At 38.8% G+C, this 18,109-nt stretch overlaps 1 protein-coding gene across 1 annotated transcript in view; it reads right to left on the bottom strand.

The window, feature by feature from the left end:
• The window catches only part of Lrrk2 (leucine rich repeat kinase 2), a 155,425-nt gene that overhangs the window by 9,816 nt on the left and 127,500 nt on the right, over positions 1-18,109 (bottom strand). Inside the window, exons 40-44 of the mRNA XM_023708602.1 lie at positions 15,865-16,025; positions 7,690-7,860; positions 6,146-6,246; positions 900-1,094; positions 71-264 (exon numbers count right to left, since the gene is read on the bottom strand). Of these exons, the coding sequence (XP_023564370.1) occupies positions 71-264; positions 900-1,094; positions 6,146-6,246; positions 7,690-7,860; positions 15,865-16,025 (822 nt within the window). The remainder of the gene's footprint in view (positions 1-70; positions 265-899; positions 1,095-6,145; positions 6,247-7,689; positions 7,861-15,864; positions 16,026-18,109) is intronic.

Genomic DNA, 18,109 nt, shown 5'->3' with positions numbered 1-18,109 from the left:
GTAACAATTCCACAGACAATTAAGTCATCTACAGGCAGATGATTTCCCTCAACTAAACAGACAAACGTACCTTTGCTTGGAGAAAGAGCTGCAGTACAAACAGGTAACCGAATCTGTCATCTTCTCAAGGGCATGCCTCTTCATCCCGTCATCCGTGCTCATGACCAGGAGAGCACCAGACTGTGTCCCAGACACAACCCAGCTCTCCTTCTCCGCAGGAAGGTGTACCACAGCCAAGCACAGTATTCTGCTGTCAGCCACCTCCTATTGGACAGAAGAACAGACACTCTAGAGGGCTTGGCTAACATTCCTAGAACTCGACAGAATGAACATATTCTGTGACCAACACACAGAACTTTTTTTTACTTTTATTTTACTTTATTTTTGTACCAGGGATCAAACTCAGGACCTTGCACTTGTCAGGCAGGCACCTATGCCGCTGACCTATATGCCTTCCTCTTTACTTGTGCATGTTTACTTGTAAAAGTAATGCCATCCTAGTAAGTTTTCAACCACAAAAGAGAGCACAGGATCATGTTCCAATGGGCCAGACTTCCCATTGGATGTCACTTGGAAGTAGGGCTCACCACATTATTCACACGTGGTAAAGACACTCACAAATAGGACTTCCAGAACTGCTTCAGAAAGTGGTGAGAACAAGGGGATAAGTGAGCTTGAAGTGAGGGTGAACATTCTGAATGGGTTTAATGGCAATGTGTCTTGTACTGTAATACTTAAATGTAAACATCCACTGTATATTTCAATCATGCCTGGAATAATACTCCTACATTGACTCATATTTAATTTCTTCTAAAATAATTTTTAACTGGTATACACTCTAGTTTATGGCTAAGTGAATGTTCTATAAGGGTGTTAGCTAGAAGCATCCTCAGATTTACCTCCAAAGTGTGTCCTTCAGTGTTTAAGTCAATACAGTGGAGCTGCCCTTTGTCGCTGTGCCCACAGCCCAGCCAAATCTTCGCATTCTTGCTGTTAGGATTCGTAGAAACCATGCATTCAGCAATGATGTTTTCGGGTATTAAAATATGTCTCATAAGACAGATTAACTCAGCTGAGTTCAAAATATCAAAGACCTGAGAAAGTTTAAAACGAAAACACTTGTCAAGTTTCATGCTTCCTGTTTAAGGATCAAATCTATAACTAAATGCTATCACTACAGCAAACAAAACCAAAATTTATTCATTAAATAGGAATGCATTCAGATGATCACGATTACCAAGCCAAACTATAAACAAAATCATTGAAAATGAATATATTTTTTAATGATGTAGTCTATGTTTTCTTTCACATGTGGAGTATTTTTTTTAACCTGAAAGTAAGATCTTCAGTGTTAGCTAAACAGAATGTAAGCAGACAGGACTTATTTTTCACTCAGTTCCATATTGCAGACCACAGTGAACGAGAGGAAAACACTTTGATCACCAAGAGTAGAACTTCTACCAGATGAAGGAAACGGAAATTTGAATCTTTGGTTAAAAAATTTAGATATAATTTGTACATTTTTTTATTTGCCTTCAAACATTAAAAATAGGAAACAATATGAACTATAGTAAAGAGATAGAAGTAAGCAACAGGACACTTAGTGACACCCACAACTGTGACAACTTCCAGCCTGTTATAGGGTAATAATATCATTAAGCTTCTCTTCTGAAGGGTTAACAATTTAAGTTTGCAGACCAAAAATTAGAGAAAAAGAAGGGCTACAAGGGTAGTCAACATTTTTGCCCTAGCCTTTCAAGGTCAGTGAGGACTCAGGACATAAGAGAACCTGTACTGTAACATACTGTAACTCAGTGGTGTCCCAAATTTTCTGATCAAGGAGATAATGAGGTCACAGAGGAAAGTGATCGATGATGTAGAATTGCCTAAGGAGAGTCCCATGGAGAGAAAACATTCTCTCAGGTTTTCACAGACAGCAAATTGGTCAAGCAATGGCCATGACTCACCCCCATAGCTGACACTGACAAAGAATCTACAAACTGCAGTAAAGGATTTCAGGGTAAATCCTGAGGGGATTTGACTGACCTTGTCAGATACAAATATTACATTTCTTGTTATTATAGGTCTTGCTTTATCTTGGTCTTAACCATCCAGCAGAAAAGTGTAAAAATGAGGTATAAAAAGTAAAGCCATATTAATATGCTGAGCTATAAAAGGCTCAAGTTAACAACTTCTGACATTGCCAGTCCTACGGATAACCCACTACTATTACAGACTACTGGACTATATTGGAATATTTTGCTGCATTCACACACCTACAATACTTAAATGGAAACCCATCTCTGACAAAACTAAACAAAAAAGGGGATATAAATGAAGGATCATTTTGTATCTGTATATACAAACCAGGATAGATATACAGCTACTTTCTCTTAATTCAGTGAGAAAAAAGATTTGTACTAATAGTGTTTGGACAGGATATTATGCCTGCATCTTGTACTATGAATAACCACTACAAGGACAACAATATGCAATGTATTAATTATTGTAACTGTTCTACTATCCTGTTTTGAAACTGTCTCATTGCTATTTGTTTCTCAATAAAATTAATTTAAAAAGAGAATAACTTCTAGCCTGTCACTTGCGAAGCCACGAGGAAGCCCTTTATACTCACAGTGCGTCATCTAAGGGAGAGGCTGTGGTACCCATCTTGCCCATGCCACATTGTTACAGACTGTGTTCTCTAAAATACAGGTAAACAATCATGACAATGGAAGCAGTAAGGGAAAACCATTAAGTTATGAGAAACTTCACTGCTTCTCATAAAACAATATAGAAAGTCAATGTGACTAACAGTGATGGTGACCTAGCTCAAAATCAAGTAAACCATGGAGGCAAAATAATTACCTAACATTTGGTAAAGTCAGTGTAGTTGTACTGAGCTATTTTAGATTAAGACATTTAAATTGAACAAAATCTTTTCAGTAAATTATGCTACAAAGTTGAGGCAACAACATAAAAACAATCTTTATTTTGATCTATTATTTTGCTTAGTGAAATTCTGTATCATCTCTAATGGTTTTTCTTTTTTAGTATTTTTTATTCTCTTTAAAAAGAAATTGATGAAACCCAAAAGAAATTTGCATTAGTCTAAACCAAAGCAAAAATTCTGTTTCAACTCATATTGTTGCAGGTAACTGAGTAATAGAAATATTACAGGCTGTCCCACACAGTGGGGCCCTGGAAGGAGACAATGCAGAAGAAAAGATACCCTGCAGCTGTGGGAGAGGCCTCAAGACAAAAGAGTAAACAAATGCACCCACATACCTGGGTAGAGATGGGTATCAGGGAGTGACAATCTAAATAGGTCTCCTTCACCTTGAAAGAGCCAGAAAGAGTCACTAACTCAACCCCACGCAGGAAAAGCCCCGCTCTGTATTCACGCTCTCTTGCTACAGGATTCGCTTGTCATTTGATCTGATTTAATCAATGTTACCTGAGCAACTGTACTCCTAATCTTATTGGTTGACCATAGTTTTGTCCCACCTCTGCCCAGCTAGCTAGCGAGTCCCCACGATTCCCACTTTGGACCCGCTTTGCATCCTGGATTTGCTCTACTGGCCCAAACTGCATAATGCTATCTTAAAAAAATCCCTAGAAAAGGCAGGGGCCGTGGCATCCTGACTGGATCCCCTTCTGCCCCTCTCTCAGACAGAAGCTTTCTTTTCCCCCAATAAATATATTCTGTTTTAAACCTCTGCTGTTCCTAAAATTCATTCTTGGATTTTAGAGAACATAAACTTGTCCCAGATAGCTTCCAGGTTGGTAGTTTCTTTCCCCTAGTGCACCCTGGAGGTGGGGCCGGTGTGGCATGTGGGACCGGGAATAGAACCCTGGTCCCTGTGCTTGCCAAAGCAGGTCCTTAGTTCACTGAGCTATCTCTCCAGACCTGTCTAAGACATTTCTGTACTGAGCCCAAATGGATGTGTGGTTTTGGATTCTCTTGGCGAGACCTATGGGAGAAAAGTTACAGGCTAGGTGGCATCCAAGGCAGACAGTTTTAATAAATCTGGGCCCTAAAGGACTGCTTTATTCAGTATAAGCAAAAATTATGAATAAAAGATGTGCACTCCCCCCTCCCCACTGACCTACATGGAAAGTCCCTGTGGGACTAAGGACAGAGGTGGGACCCTGGGAAAATGCTAGTTCTAAGCTTGCTCCCAAGAACATTTGCAGAGCAGAGTCACACTAGTTGCATGGTTAAAACAAACAACATCAAAAACAAAACCTCAAGTCAGTAACTGAGTAAAAGGACACTTGTAGGAGAAATCCAAGTGCTACCGAAAACCTGCATATAGCCTTCCAAGTTTACTGAAAGACATTGAGACCTATACAAATAGAGGGATAACACACAACAATCAGAAACCTAGTACTCTAAAGATTTTATCCTCCCCAAGTTGTTTACGGATTCAACAAAGATCTGATCCAATGCACAATATAGTCTAGTATGAGACTGGACAAAGAAACTTTAAATTTTACATAGTGCTACAGCTAGTAACAGGTAAAACCTTCCTTGGCCAGAAAAGGAAGGGAAGGGATTACTATGAAGCTACAGTAGGAAGAACAGTAGGCTGGCCAACAGAAGAGAACATATATGTGAATCTGTCAAAGTATCTTCAAGCAATTACAGAACAGACACGCCATATCAATGGAGACCAAAAAAAGGAGAGAAATTTTAATAAAGCAAGCTAGAAAAATTGGTTTGCTAGAGGAAGCCCTTTCCAGACCTTGTCAAGGTCCAGTGGAATTTATATTTGTAATGCCAGGGGAAAGTTATTGGAATTTCAATAAATTAATTCCAATCTACCACTTCCACTGCAACCCATGGTGAGAATACAGGCACTAAAAGTAGCTGTGGGGAGCCACAGGGTCTTAAGTCCAGTTAGAACAATGGCTAACCAGAACAAAGGCCTCAACCTGGGGCTGAACCCAGGTTTTATTAATTTGTGAAGAGGGCAGCGGCTCAGGGATGAGTGACCGTGAGAACAAGGGTTGTAGGTGAGGGTGCTGACCTGACCGGGGTAGGTAGGAGGCGAGACAGTTCTTTGGCAATATGCAGCAAGAAAGAGAGAGAGAGAGGTACAGAAAGAGTAATGTGCACTGCACGTTGGAGGCAGTGTCGTATGTCTTGGGGTCCAGGCTTCAGCTTCAATGTGTGATCTTCACGCCCTGAGACGTCACAGATTCTTTCCCAAGCCTCGCCTCAGCCAACAGCTGACCTACACACTAGCTCACACAGGCAAGTTGGGAGCTATAGGGGGCGTCACTGAGCTGTCCACTGCCTTAGAGATCACACAGCAGCACCTCCGCTAGAGCAACTGCATTGCTTAAAGCCAGTTGAGGGGATAAGGAATTATCCTAGCCAGCTCTGTACATGTAATACACGGAAATAGGGCCAGGCTTAGCCAACGTGTAGCCAAATGCTCTTCTCTCAAGGAGAGCCGTCCTGGTGGTCCTCCACAGGAAATTGGACACAGATGAAAATGTCAATTCTGGATAAATTAAGAATTTAAACGTCAAAAGCAAAATTTAAGTTTTTCTTTTCTTTCTTTTCACTTTTTCTTTCTTTCTTTCCTAATGAGCTACATCCCCATCTGTTTTTTAATTTTAAGACAAGGCCTTCCTAGGGTTGAACTGCCAAGGCTGGGTTCAAGCTTGCAGTTCTTCTGCCTCAGTCTCCAAGTGCTGGGATAACTGGCATGTGCCACTATGCTCCACTAAGATTTCGTAATTATCGAATTATAGGTGAGTATCTTTGTGACTTTAAAGATTGTCTTTTGCTTGGATAATTTTAGGCAAATAAACTGTCTAGAAAATGAGCAAAGTGAAAAACAAGCATTCCACACAAGAGCAAACATGGATACAGAACAGCAATCAGAAAAAGAATAGGGGGATTTCCAAAGTATTGTCAATGTTTTGTGTGTGTGTGTGTGTGTGCGCGCGCGCGCGTGCGTGTGTGTGTGTTCCAGGATTGAGGAGATTATAAGGGTTTTGCCTTATAACTATTTTTAACTGTGTGTATTTATTTATGCATTTCACTAAATATATTTGAAGATTTCATACATATATATACATGTGTAGCATATTTGCATAAAATATTAACTGATGTTGAATTAAAAAATACCTGGGCAGAAGTAGGCCTTTCTTGAGGATTTTCTTTCAGACACTTCTTAATTAACTTCTCAACCTTAGGCCACGGAGCACACCCATATTCTCTAACTGGATCTAAAGGATTGAAAAATATCATATTAGTGCAGGGACATATACTTCCTTTCAGTGTAGAAGAGAAGCCTAGAAGTTGCAAAGGAAAATACTTAACTCCATATTCCTGTATTTACTGTGAATTTGCCTATAACAAAATTAAAGCTAACTTGATCTCTAATAGAGCAAGCATGATGGCTTGCTTTTCTATGGCATAAAAAGACACAGACATCCACGGAATAAAACAAAAGATTTCCATTTCATACTTGCATTTAAAATGGACACTGAAAACACTCCTGCTCATAGAATAATTAGGCTTCTACCGAAATCCTTTATATTTTAATTCCAAAAGTAAGCACACATTTTCTCTTCATATCTTCCCCTAAAGGGTTTGTGGACATTTGTTATTCGTAAGAGCAATGGCAGTCCTCAAGTCAGTGCAGAATACAGACCTAGATGCTTTGGCTGAAAAAGCTGACGAATGCAATAAGCTAAATGACCTTGGTGGCTTCTCCAGCTTATTCGGAGTATAAAAAATTTCCTTTTGCCAGGATCACTTAAAGTCTCCCAGCAGGAGAAGTGAATGCTGTATTCTAGGACCTGCTCTGCTGTGTGTGTACTCAACAGTATTTCTTAAGTGAAAATGAAAGGACAAACATGACAAACCTAAATAAATAAAAAGGACACTGTGATGGAAACTGAACTCATGACCAAGGGATCAATGACAAGCGCTGAGAATTCCTTGAAAGCATAAGGCAGCCATAAAAAGGAGAGTCAATCTCATTAAGAACTCATTTACCTGTTCTTATTAATACTACTTTTTTTTTAGGGAAGGGCCTACAGGGTCTTCAGGGTCTCACAATGAGATTGAACTCGCAGTAATCCATCTGTATACAGCCTCCCAACAGCTGGGATTACAGGCATACGCCACCACTCCCAGTCTCAATTGCTGCTTCGGAGTGCCCCGAGGGTGGGGCCAGCATGGCAGGCCTGGGAAAGGAACCCTTGGCCCCTGTGCCTGCTTGCAGGCACTTTAACCCACTGAACTATTTGGCTGCCCTCTTATTAATATTACTAACAATTATTATTATAAATACTTCAAGCTTCCATTCCTACCTAAATCATTTTGCTCCAAGAAAATGAAAATACTCTTGCCTAGTAGGGACGTAGTAACTCTTCCTGAGTGCTAGCAGTTAACAAATCTGGGGTTCTCACAACAGTTTTCCTTTCCTGCATGTTTTTGTAAATATAATAACAAATTCACAAATACTAATGTGGGATTTTTTTTGAAGCTGAAAATTGCTATCTTGCTCATGTGATTTTTTTATTAACATGTCACAGGATTTAAGAATAGCCAGGCACTAAACACAAATTATCAGTAGTGAAATGAATTCAGTACAGAACTACTTGGAAATGAAACTGTTGACAGTAAGGAAAGGTCTTTATCTTACACAAAATAAAACTTACCAGGTAGTTTTCCTTGTATTGCTAATTCATCAAACTCATTTGGAAACTTCAAGCCCTCTACTATTCTACCTCCAGTTGTCAAAATGTCATAGAGTAGTAAACCAAATGAATAAACATCAGCTTGTTGGTTATAAATGACGTTTCCTCTGGCAACTTCAGGAGCACGGAACCCTGAAAGGAAGCAGACACAGCAGTAAGTCTGCCCAACAACAGGGCAGCTGACCCAGGGCTACATGCTCAGGACAGGCAGGGCCTGGGGTTTCCATGGTGACATCTGATGGGATCTGCTAAGAGCCTTGTCCCAGAACATGCACCCCAAGGACAATCTGGAAGGATGCTAATCTCCTTCCATCTTTATTACAAATCTTATAATCCTATTATAAGATCTTCAATCTCCAATACAATTACTTGGAAGGATAAAAAGGATAAACATTCAATAATAAATTATTCAGTAGACACTTATAATTAAAGATATGAAGCCTCAGAAAAAATCTGGGTTCATTTCTCCTGCTCCTAATATTAATGATTGTCAGGTGCAGACTTTAAAAAGGCAGGATGGGCTGGTGAGATAGCTCAGCAGGCTAAGCACCTACTTAGGCAAGCACAAGGACCAAGCTTAGATCCCCAGCACCACACGCCCTGCTGGTCACCAAGACCTGGTGAGGTGGCGCACAGCTGTAATCCCAGTGCTGAGGAGGTTGAAAACAGGACGACCACTATGAGTCCGAGCTGTGTAGTAAGACCCTGTACCAAATACACAGATTTTTAAAAAGGCAGGATGACAAGGGAGAGGCCACCTGGACTCCACACAGAGTGACTTTAATATGTACGAAAGCCCAATGCCTTTCTTAGTTCCACTCCACTCTACCCAGTGAAAAGCTAAAAGTCAAGTCAAAACAATAGAAGTGTTCTCTCTGAGGCTTATAACTAAAGTTCTTTAGGAGGAAAATAAACCTTTCATTTCACAAAAGATAAAAATACCTTTAATCCTTGAAGAAAAAATGAATAATTTATACAATCTAAAGACTGTAGAATTCAACAATATTGATAATCTGAAGAAATCCAACCACAAGAGGAAAACAGCTAAGCAATATATATTATGCAGTATGTTTAAAGTCATTTTTAACATGACATGCTATTACATAAATGAAATGATGGGACATAATTCTGGATAAACTTATCTCTAAAAATGTGAGAAAAAAACAACTGAATTAATTGTCTTAACTGATTTTGGTATTATGATTAACTCATTTGGTATTGTGATTAACTTATCCTTAGGAAATTCATGCCATATGCTTAGTGATAAAACTTCTGGCTGTCAAAGATTCAAAGACTCATACTCACATAAAATGTGAGCAGGAGAGAGGAGACGAATAGTTTAAAATCAGTAGAGTAGATGGGTGCAATTATACTCCTTTTTCAAAATCTACAGGCTAATACATGTAATTCTTTATTCCTATTTTTTAAATATATTTTAATTTCTTAAATTTTTTTCATCATATTCTGTAGGGACCTAAAGTTTAACATATCAATACTTGATGAAAAATACCTGTTCCGTGTTATGCCTATGATGTTTGATATTCAGACAGATAGTGAGGTTAAGCTCAACAGCCTAGGTTGTATGGTAATAACATTAAGCTTCTCTTCTGGAGGGTTAGCAACTTAGGTTTGCAGACCAAAAATTAGAGAAAAAGGAGGGCCACAAGGAAAGCCAAAATTTTGGCCCTAGCCTTCCAAGGTCAATTAAGACTCAGGACATAGGAGAACCTGTACTGTAACATCATGTAACTCAGTTGTGTCCCAAATTTTCTGATCAAGGTGATTATGGGGCCAAAGAGGAAAGTGACTGATGATGTAGAGTGTGCATAAGAAGAGTCCCATGAAGAAAAAACATTTTCTCAGGCTTTCACAGAGAGCAAATTGGTCAAGCAATGGCCATGACTCATCCACATGGCTGACATTGACAAAGGATCTACAAACTGAGGTACAGGCTCTCAGGATAAATCCTGAGGGTATCTGACTGACCTTATCAGATCCAAAAGCTACAACTTTTGTTGCATAGGTCTTGCTTTATCTTGGTCTTAACCATTCAGCAGAAAAGTATAAAAACGAAGTATAAGAAGTAAAGCCATGGTGTTATGTTGAGCTGTAGGGGACTCAGGTCAACAACTTCTGACACTGCCAGTCATGCGGAAGACCCAATACTATTATGGACTACTGGACTATTTTGGAATATTTTGCTGAGTTCATACACCTATAATAGTTAAATGACGGAACTAAACAAAAAAAAAGGGGATACAGATGAATGTCCATTTTGTATCTGTGTATTCAAAATGGTTAGGATAGATATATAGCTACATTCTTTTAATTCAATGACTAGAAAGATTTGTTCTAATAGTGTTTGTAAATGGGATATCATGTTTGTATCTTGTATAGCAAATAACCACTAGGAAGAGAGTATGCAATGTGTTAGTTATTGAAACTGTCCTACTAATTTGATTTGAAACTGTCTCATTGCTATTTGTCTCTCAATAAAATTATGGAAAAAATGTTAACAAAAGTACATATATCATTAATAAAGAATAATTCTGATTTGAAACAAAAAGAAAGCACAGCTAGAGCAGGGAACAATGTCTGGTGCCCAGAAATTTCAGAGATGACTTTTGAGGTCTGCACAGTCCTACAGATAACCTTATGACTACTGGACTATACTGGATTATTTTGCTGAATTCACACGTTTACAATATTTAAATGGCAATGGAATACCCATCTCTGACAAAACTAAATGAAAAAGGGGGATATAAATGAAGGACCATTTTGCATTTGTATGTACAAAATAGTTAGGATAGATGTACAGCTACTTTCTCTTAATTCAATGAGAAGAAAGATTTGTACTAATAGTGTTGGACAGGATATCCTGTCTGCATCTTGTACTATGAATAACTACTACGAAGACAACAATATGCAATGTATTAATTATTGTAACTGTCTTACTATCCTGTTTTGAAACTGTATCATTACTATTTCTCAATAAAATTAATAAAAAGAAAAAAGAAAAATCAACAGCATTTTCCACAGCAACTACTCAATTCATAGCACTTTTGGCAAACAATTGTACATTTATCAATCTGCTTCAGGAATACACTAAGCATCAAAAATAAAATCTTGGGCCTTTGAGATAGCTCAATGGCCTAAGTACCTGCCTGGCAAGCACAAGATCACAAGTTTGATCCCAGGTACCAAAATAAAAAAATGAAATCCTTGCCAAAAGACAGACTCCAGTTTCACAGATTTCATGAGAGTTCAGGATCGGCAAACTATGGCCCCCAGGAAAGTCTCCGCCTGCTGACCTATCCTGATTTTTTTTATTATGACCCAAAAATGATGTTTACATTTTAAATAGTTGAAATAAAAAGAGGATAATATTTCATGACATGTACAACAAAATTTAAATCTTTGTATTCATGAATAAAGCTGCATCGGAATACAGTGAAAAAATATTGAAAAATAAAATAAAAAAACAAAATCTGTAGGCTTAAAATATTTTTAAAATGAAAAGCAGATGGGTGTGTCTATAGGCATATAGTAATTAAACCTTAGCAGTAAATACATCCAAATGCAACAGTGATTATTTCTATGTATCAACATTGCACACGTTTTCCTCCCTGCTTTTGCACTTCTAAATTCTTTACAAAAACCTTCTTGTGCCAGAATCACCTGTGGTAGTCAGTAGACTTTCCCTGTGCAAGTGACATGGTCCTTTTAGCAATGTCATGTGTCCTTTTAGGACAACCAACATAATTAATGGTGAAGTCAAGAGTACTCAAAAATAATGAGCTCCCCACACATTAACTAGCTCTTTATGTTTATCTTCTTGGAACTTAACAAGGATTTTGGAAGTTGATTTCAATCTTACCCGATTGTTTACTATTCATTCAACACATTAAATTAGGTGTCTATTACATCAAGGTCCTAGCAAAGGGCTAAGATGTTCAGCCCACTTCTTTCCTGGATAATTCACTGTTAGAATTTGTAATCCCAGAATCAGAGCGCGGGAAGAGACTTGAAAGGCCACTGAGCTAGGTTGCTAAATTCTCATTCAATGCACGTATCCTTTCCAGCAGGCTTTATTTCTCCAGGCTTTAACTCACAGAGGTGCTCAAAAGGGCAGAAATCTTTTTTCACGATTATTTGGAGAACGCTAATATATTTATGAATATGTAAAGAAATATTTACTTCAATATGCAAATGTTTTTAACCTTCTTACCTTTCTCTTTCAAAGTACATGTCTTCACTGACATAATTCCCAGTATAATAATACATAATATTATTTATACATTCAGAAAGTACCTAAATTATAATACTGTTGAAATGCTTTTATAAATTCATCCAAAGAATTTCTCACGTATTTGATTACATTAACAATTTACTGATGAACACCCCAAAGCTATTAAATGGTAGAATCAGTTTGGTACTTGATAAATGTTTAATAAAGTATTGCCAAATGCATGAATAAATGAATACATAAAGTATAATCTTCCTTTGCAGGATTATTATAACAATTACCATGTTAAAAATAATCAAAAATATGACTCATCTAAAAACTATTTTTAGCAATAATTTTTCAGATAAGCATGAAGTTTAGCAAATGTAAAGAGTGAATAAAGAAAAGATCCACGGATCAAAAATGTGAGAAATGCATGAATTAAGTCAGAGTACATTTCACATGGCACCCCAGAAACATGCATTTATTTCCTTTTTAATGTCAGAGAAGAATGAGTAGAGTGTGTTGCATAACCTCTATCAGTGATAACCAGAAGGAATGACATTTATTATTTTACCTAATGACTGCCGTATGGATGTGGACAGACTTGAGGTCATCAGTCAGCACTTGCCTCAGTCAACAGTACTGCCACAGGATGCACAACACCTCTCACTCTCAACAGGAAATCCAGGTGGCATTAAAGCTGAAACTCTGTAAGCCCCTACTTACCCTTCGTATGCATGGACTCGCACATCACTGAGGCGCCAGTCTGTGAGTTATTCCTGCCTGTGGATCTTGTGATGTCACTAGCTGGCCAGGGGCTCTGCTCTAAGACTGCTTAGGTTTGCACCTGGAACTGCCTTACAGACCTTGTTAACATTCCCTAGGCTTTAGTTTCCTCACCTGTAGGCTAAGAATGGTGGTAAGATACATCCAAGGGTCATACAGTTTAAATGAGATAGTCCATCCATCCAAAATGCAACTAAGCACAAGCCAGGAACATTGTTCATGAACTAGAAAGGCGTGTGCCTACACGTGTCTTCTCTGATACACCAAAATTCACCCACCCTCACGCACACAGTCTGGGTAAAGGCACTGCAGTAAAGACTAATATAAAACAAAACAGAATCTAAGAAGTCTTTGGTCAAGCAGTTTTTATGTTAAAAGATATAATCTTAACTTGAAGATCCATTAAAAAGAAGTGCTACAGAGAAGGCACATCATACACAGAGGAACTTTAGTTCTCAGAACTGCTTTGGTAGGGCATGGGGTGATGATGGCAGTGGTGACAGGGACTGTTATTTACATTTGAGGTCGAGTTTAGGACTGAGATAACTAGAAGTGCTCTACAAAAGATAATAGCAATAAAAAGAGAAGTTCGGTAATATAACATGAAAACACATAGGCTATATTAAGTGACATAGGCAAAACATGGGCAGAAAAACAGAGACCGGGCCCTGGGTCTCTGTGTCATGATCTTTGTCCATTTATGTGGCCCAAAGTCGGTATTTTACATCAAAAGTGACCCAGGACAAGTGTTTGGCTCCATGTGAAGAATCAGATGGTGACAGAATTATATACACAGGTTTCAGTCCAAGTAAGGAAGCCAGATACCAAAATCAAAGGCTGTAAGTATGAACCGAGCTGAACTGAGCCCTCTGCTAGCTGGCCTAGACCCCTGAGGGGAGTAGCTGAGCTCACACCCAGAAGCACCTTGACAGGCCCCAGGGAAACCCACTGTCCTGAGGAATGGACAAGAAAGGAACTGCGAGAGTGGACTGGCCCACCTTTGGATCCCATGAAAATAGTGAGGAGATCTACAGAGACATTTCACAATGGTGTGCCCATTTTCCCTGGGGATTCCATCCTTGTGGAATGCTTGTTTTCCCAAACCTGCAGTTGACAATATTTGGTACACTACTGATTACTATGGTTCCGTTATTTTGTTTTGCTGTTTAATAAATATGATTGAATATTAAAGTCTATTTGAATACATGTTAGAGTTGCACGTGATCTAGGAAACAGACATAGGATTTAAAGTTAAATAACTCTGGAATCAATTTTTTATTTGGACTGAGTTATCATATCTACCACTCACTGTGTGACATAATATTACTAAGTCTAAATGTTCTCATTTTACAAAAGAGAAAATAATAACACACTTTCAGACCCGGCACAGAGACAAGGGATTGCATCTCTACTGTGAGTGGCATACAGCAAGTGCACAAGAAATGATCGTTATTTTATTATTATTTAACAACCTAGAGACACTCTCAACTAACAAATATACTCTGATGTGTTTATGAGAATGTTTTCAAAATATAGCCAAGCAAAACAAAAGAAAGAATATATATGGAGCAAAAATAAAATCAGGCATTGGAATCTGGGGAATCTCAGCCATTTGTTTACCCAAGCACCTAAATTGGGGGACAGTGGAGCAAACTAGAAGCTCTTTGCCCAGTGGGATATGCTCCAACTCATTTATTTCTGTTCTAGGCACAAGCTGCAATCATCAAGTTGACATCAAGATATCTACAATCTTACTTACAAATAACTCACAGCACACTGACTAAGGACAGAGCTCTCCTCTCCGGAATGGATGCGGGCCTCAATTTTCTATTCCCTGCTCAAACTGCAGTAGGAAGATGCGATGTTTACACAGACTGCTGGCCTTGTCGTTCTACCTTATGAATCAGAACATGAGCTTCTGATGAACCTGGGAGTAGATGCCAAGAGGAGCTGAGAAGCAGGCTAGGTGTGGGCGTCCCCGAGGGTGAATGGTGAGGTGCGAAGCACACGCTGCAGACGGGGCCACAAGAACACAAAAGGATATGATGACACTGGAGATGAATTTTTACTGAGTAGAGTCAATTAACACTAACAAAAACTAGACTATTAGAACAAGCAAGATCAAAAGAGAAGTGGGGGGATTAGGGTGAAAATAGAAAGCAACATGAAAGATAAAGTGATGTTAGCCATAGAGGTAATGGTCTCTAACACGGGAGTGTTTCACTTTACACAGCATTACAACACATCCCCCTACGCAGAGCTTCAGAGAGGAACACACCATCTTTCAGCAGGGAAGTATCAACACTCTACCAATTACAAATAACTAAAACTGAAAGGCAGTGTTTAAAGCCCTAAACTCTTATAAAGACCTAAAATAAGAAGAAATTGCTTCTGTCAAGAATTTCACAAGCAGTACAAACCCAGATCAAAGTTCAAACATAAGATTCTTGGAGCTAGAAGGGTTAGGGAACATACATCTTTTATTTTTATTTTATTTTAGAAAGTGAATAATGAGGCACATTTGGGTCAGGGCAGTCCCATGTACACACATGTTCATATTTCTGTAGTGAAATGTCATACCTTCACAGTAGTATAAGAAATAAAGATCAAAGGATCAAGAGAGTTTAGTTACTAAACATGTCTGGGTTTTCAGAGTTGAGTTCAGAGCTCTGACCAAGAATTTGTCCTCCTAAATTTGGTTGGCTTCATTTTTAGCTAAGTGCCCACAGTACCTATATTAAAACTTTCTGTTACTTCTAACACCTCTCAAGCCACAATGGAGAACCTTCCAGAGCTTTCCATAGTACGAACAGCCTACATGTACCACCACTGCCCCAGAGCATTTGAAGATTATTAAAATCTAGCTTTTAAAATATAACTGGACATCCACTATTCTCTCCTTTTTACCCCGTTTTGCCCTGGGACATTACATCAAGCTTTTGGTTTTGGTCCTTCCAAAGACAATGATAACAACGTCAACGTAACGGTCACCATGACGGAGACACTAAGGACCTGCGCACAGTGTGACAGGCCACAGTGCTTCTTCTGGCTCTCCTGAACTTACAGTGAGAAGACTGGCTAGTGGACGTTCTGACGAGAGTCCCGCACGCCGCCAGCCTTACCTGGCGTGCCCTCCGACGTCTTGATGCCCATCCTGCAGCAGTACTGCGCAATCCCGTAGTCAGCAATCTTGGCGATGATGGCAGCGTTGGGATACAGGGTGAACAGCAGCACATTGTGGGGTTTCAGGTCCCGGTAGATAATCATGGCTGAGTGGAGGTATCTGCCCGAAATGCACAGGGACACTTAGCGAAAGGAGATTACAACAGAATGATGCTGTCATAATTTCCCTCAATCCACTACGTCCATGATGCAAAACATCAAAAATCCTGCACTCTGACCCTAAAACTTTAGAGAGGTTGCAGACAGAAAGCTAAACATGAAATTCTAACACTGCACAGAAGGGTTTTTTTCTTTTTAAAAAATGGATCAAAGCTGGTAAGTGATTTAAATTTTAAAACACAACCATCTCAGGAAAGGTAACAACTTTTTAGGACTGTCTTTCATACACCTTAACAATTACAGAAAGGAAATTCTGAATTATCTTAGTGTAAAATGAATAGTTTACCTGTCTTTAAAATATGAATGTTAAGTAAGAGGCAATAAGATTTTGTTGTAACTTTCATTTATTTCAGTTTTGATTTTCTTACAACTGTATAGCACTTTATCTCAGATTCTGAAATTCCATCACCTGTTTTTATTATTTTTTTCTAAAATGTTTTCAGATGTTTCAGAGAATATTTCCAGCCTTTCAATAATAAAAGATAAAAATAAAAGATTTCTCATTTCATTCTGTTTGAAGGTGTCATTTACTGTAATCTCTGTTCTGTTATAAATTAAGGTGAACAAAGAACATCTGGGCTGAGAGAAGGAATAAAATATTAATGGGAAAATGGCACTGGGGGATATTAAAGTTCCTTTTTTCAGAGATAAATTCATGCAACTTAAAGCAATTAAAGGTGGACATTCAGGCAAGGAATTAAAAATTAGTTGCTATAAAGCATCCGGGAGTTTCAGTCTCGGCAAGGTTTTAGCCATCCTAACAACATCGCTAGAGCGTTCATAGTGACCCAATAACTAACTGAACCCTTTCCACCCTTCCTTGGACATCTACAAAATTTAGCTCTGCCTTCTCTGCACCTCCCATTTCACAGGTATCTCATGACCAACCTTGAGAGAACAATTTCTTAAAGGACTTAAAGGAGGTAAATTTCAATTCTTCATTTCTTTGTGGCTTTTGGTTTGGGTTCACATCACACTAGAGAGCATTTACTCCTTTCCTTCGCTCCCATCATTGTCGCGGGGATTAGGAGCGGAGTCTGGGCTGTCCTGAACCTTCCAGTGATTGACAGTCTAGATAGTCTGTGTCACTTAATTGCATCAACTAATGCGCCAGGTTCTCCCTCTTCCAGGATGCAGTGAGGCCCTCTGACAGTGGGCCTATTCACTTCAGTATGCACAGCGTGGGCTGATAAATAAGATAAATGCACTAATGAAGTTGACCTTAACAAAAAGTAATGAGCTTGAAAGGAAAATTTACTAAGGGCTTATTGAAAGCCCATTAGCTATTCTTCCCTTGCTGAAGAGAAAAGCTGGAGATTAAGAAGGAAAAAGTTAAAGCCAAGTCATACATCATTAAATAGCATCTGAGTCCTTCATAATGTACGCCTCTTTCTGTATATTTATAGAGCACAGACATTTTCAGAATGCTTCCTTAATGCCAAAAAATAGTTAAGGTTAATTTGAAGTAATATCAGTGGGAAAGAGATTATCTAGGCCAGAATGTTCAATTATACAATTTAATCTTCAAAAGTACAATTTAATAGCTTTTAATAAAATAGTAAAAGAGCTTTTGAAATAGTAAGTACAGACCCTGCCTTCCAGACAATAATCCAGCTATAAATGATGCCCAGGCAACAATGAACACTGTCAAATATTCTATTAAAATGAACTATATTTAGTTAAACAGTCATTCTTTAATTATGATTATCATCAGAATTTCTAAGAAACCCCTGCCTTCATAATTTAAAGTCCAATTATATCTCTTCCCAAATAAAATAGTTCAGAACGTAGAAGGCATTTACTCCCTTAACAAACGTGGATTGGCATCTAGGAGAGCCAGTCACGGGGAGGCACAAAGCCACCTTCGCATCTCTGCCCTTCAGAAGCCACCATCCAGGGCAGGCAGGCGCCCAGCTAAAGCTACAGACCGTGTAAGCACCAAAGCTGGTGAAGCAGAAAGGGACAGAGAAAGCATGGAGGCAGAGACAGGAAGTGGACGCCCCCCGGACCGAGCCTTCCAGCGCC

The sequence above is a fragment of the Octodon degus genome, unplaced genomic scaffold (assembly GCF_000260255.1).
Source record: "Octodon degus isolate 3935 unplaced genomic scaffold, OctDeg1.0 scaffold00409, whole genome shotgun sequence".
NCBI lineage: Eukaryota > Metazoa > Chordata > Mammalia > Rodentia > Octodontidae > Octodon > Octodon degus.
Note: the sequence above shows the minus strand (reverse complement) of the source record. Positions and strands in the feature narration are given on the sequence as shown.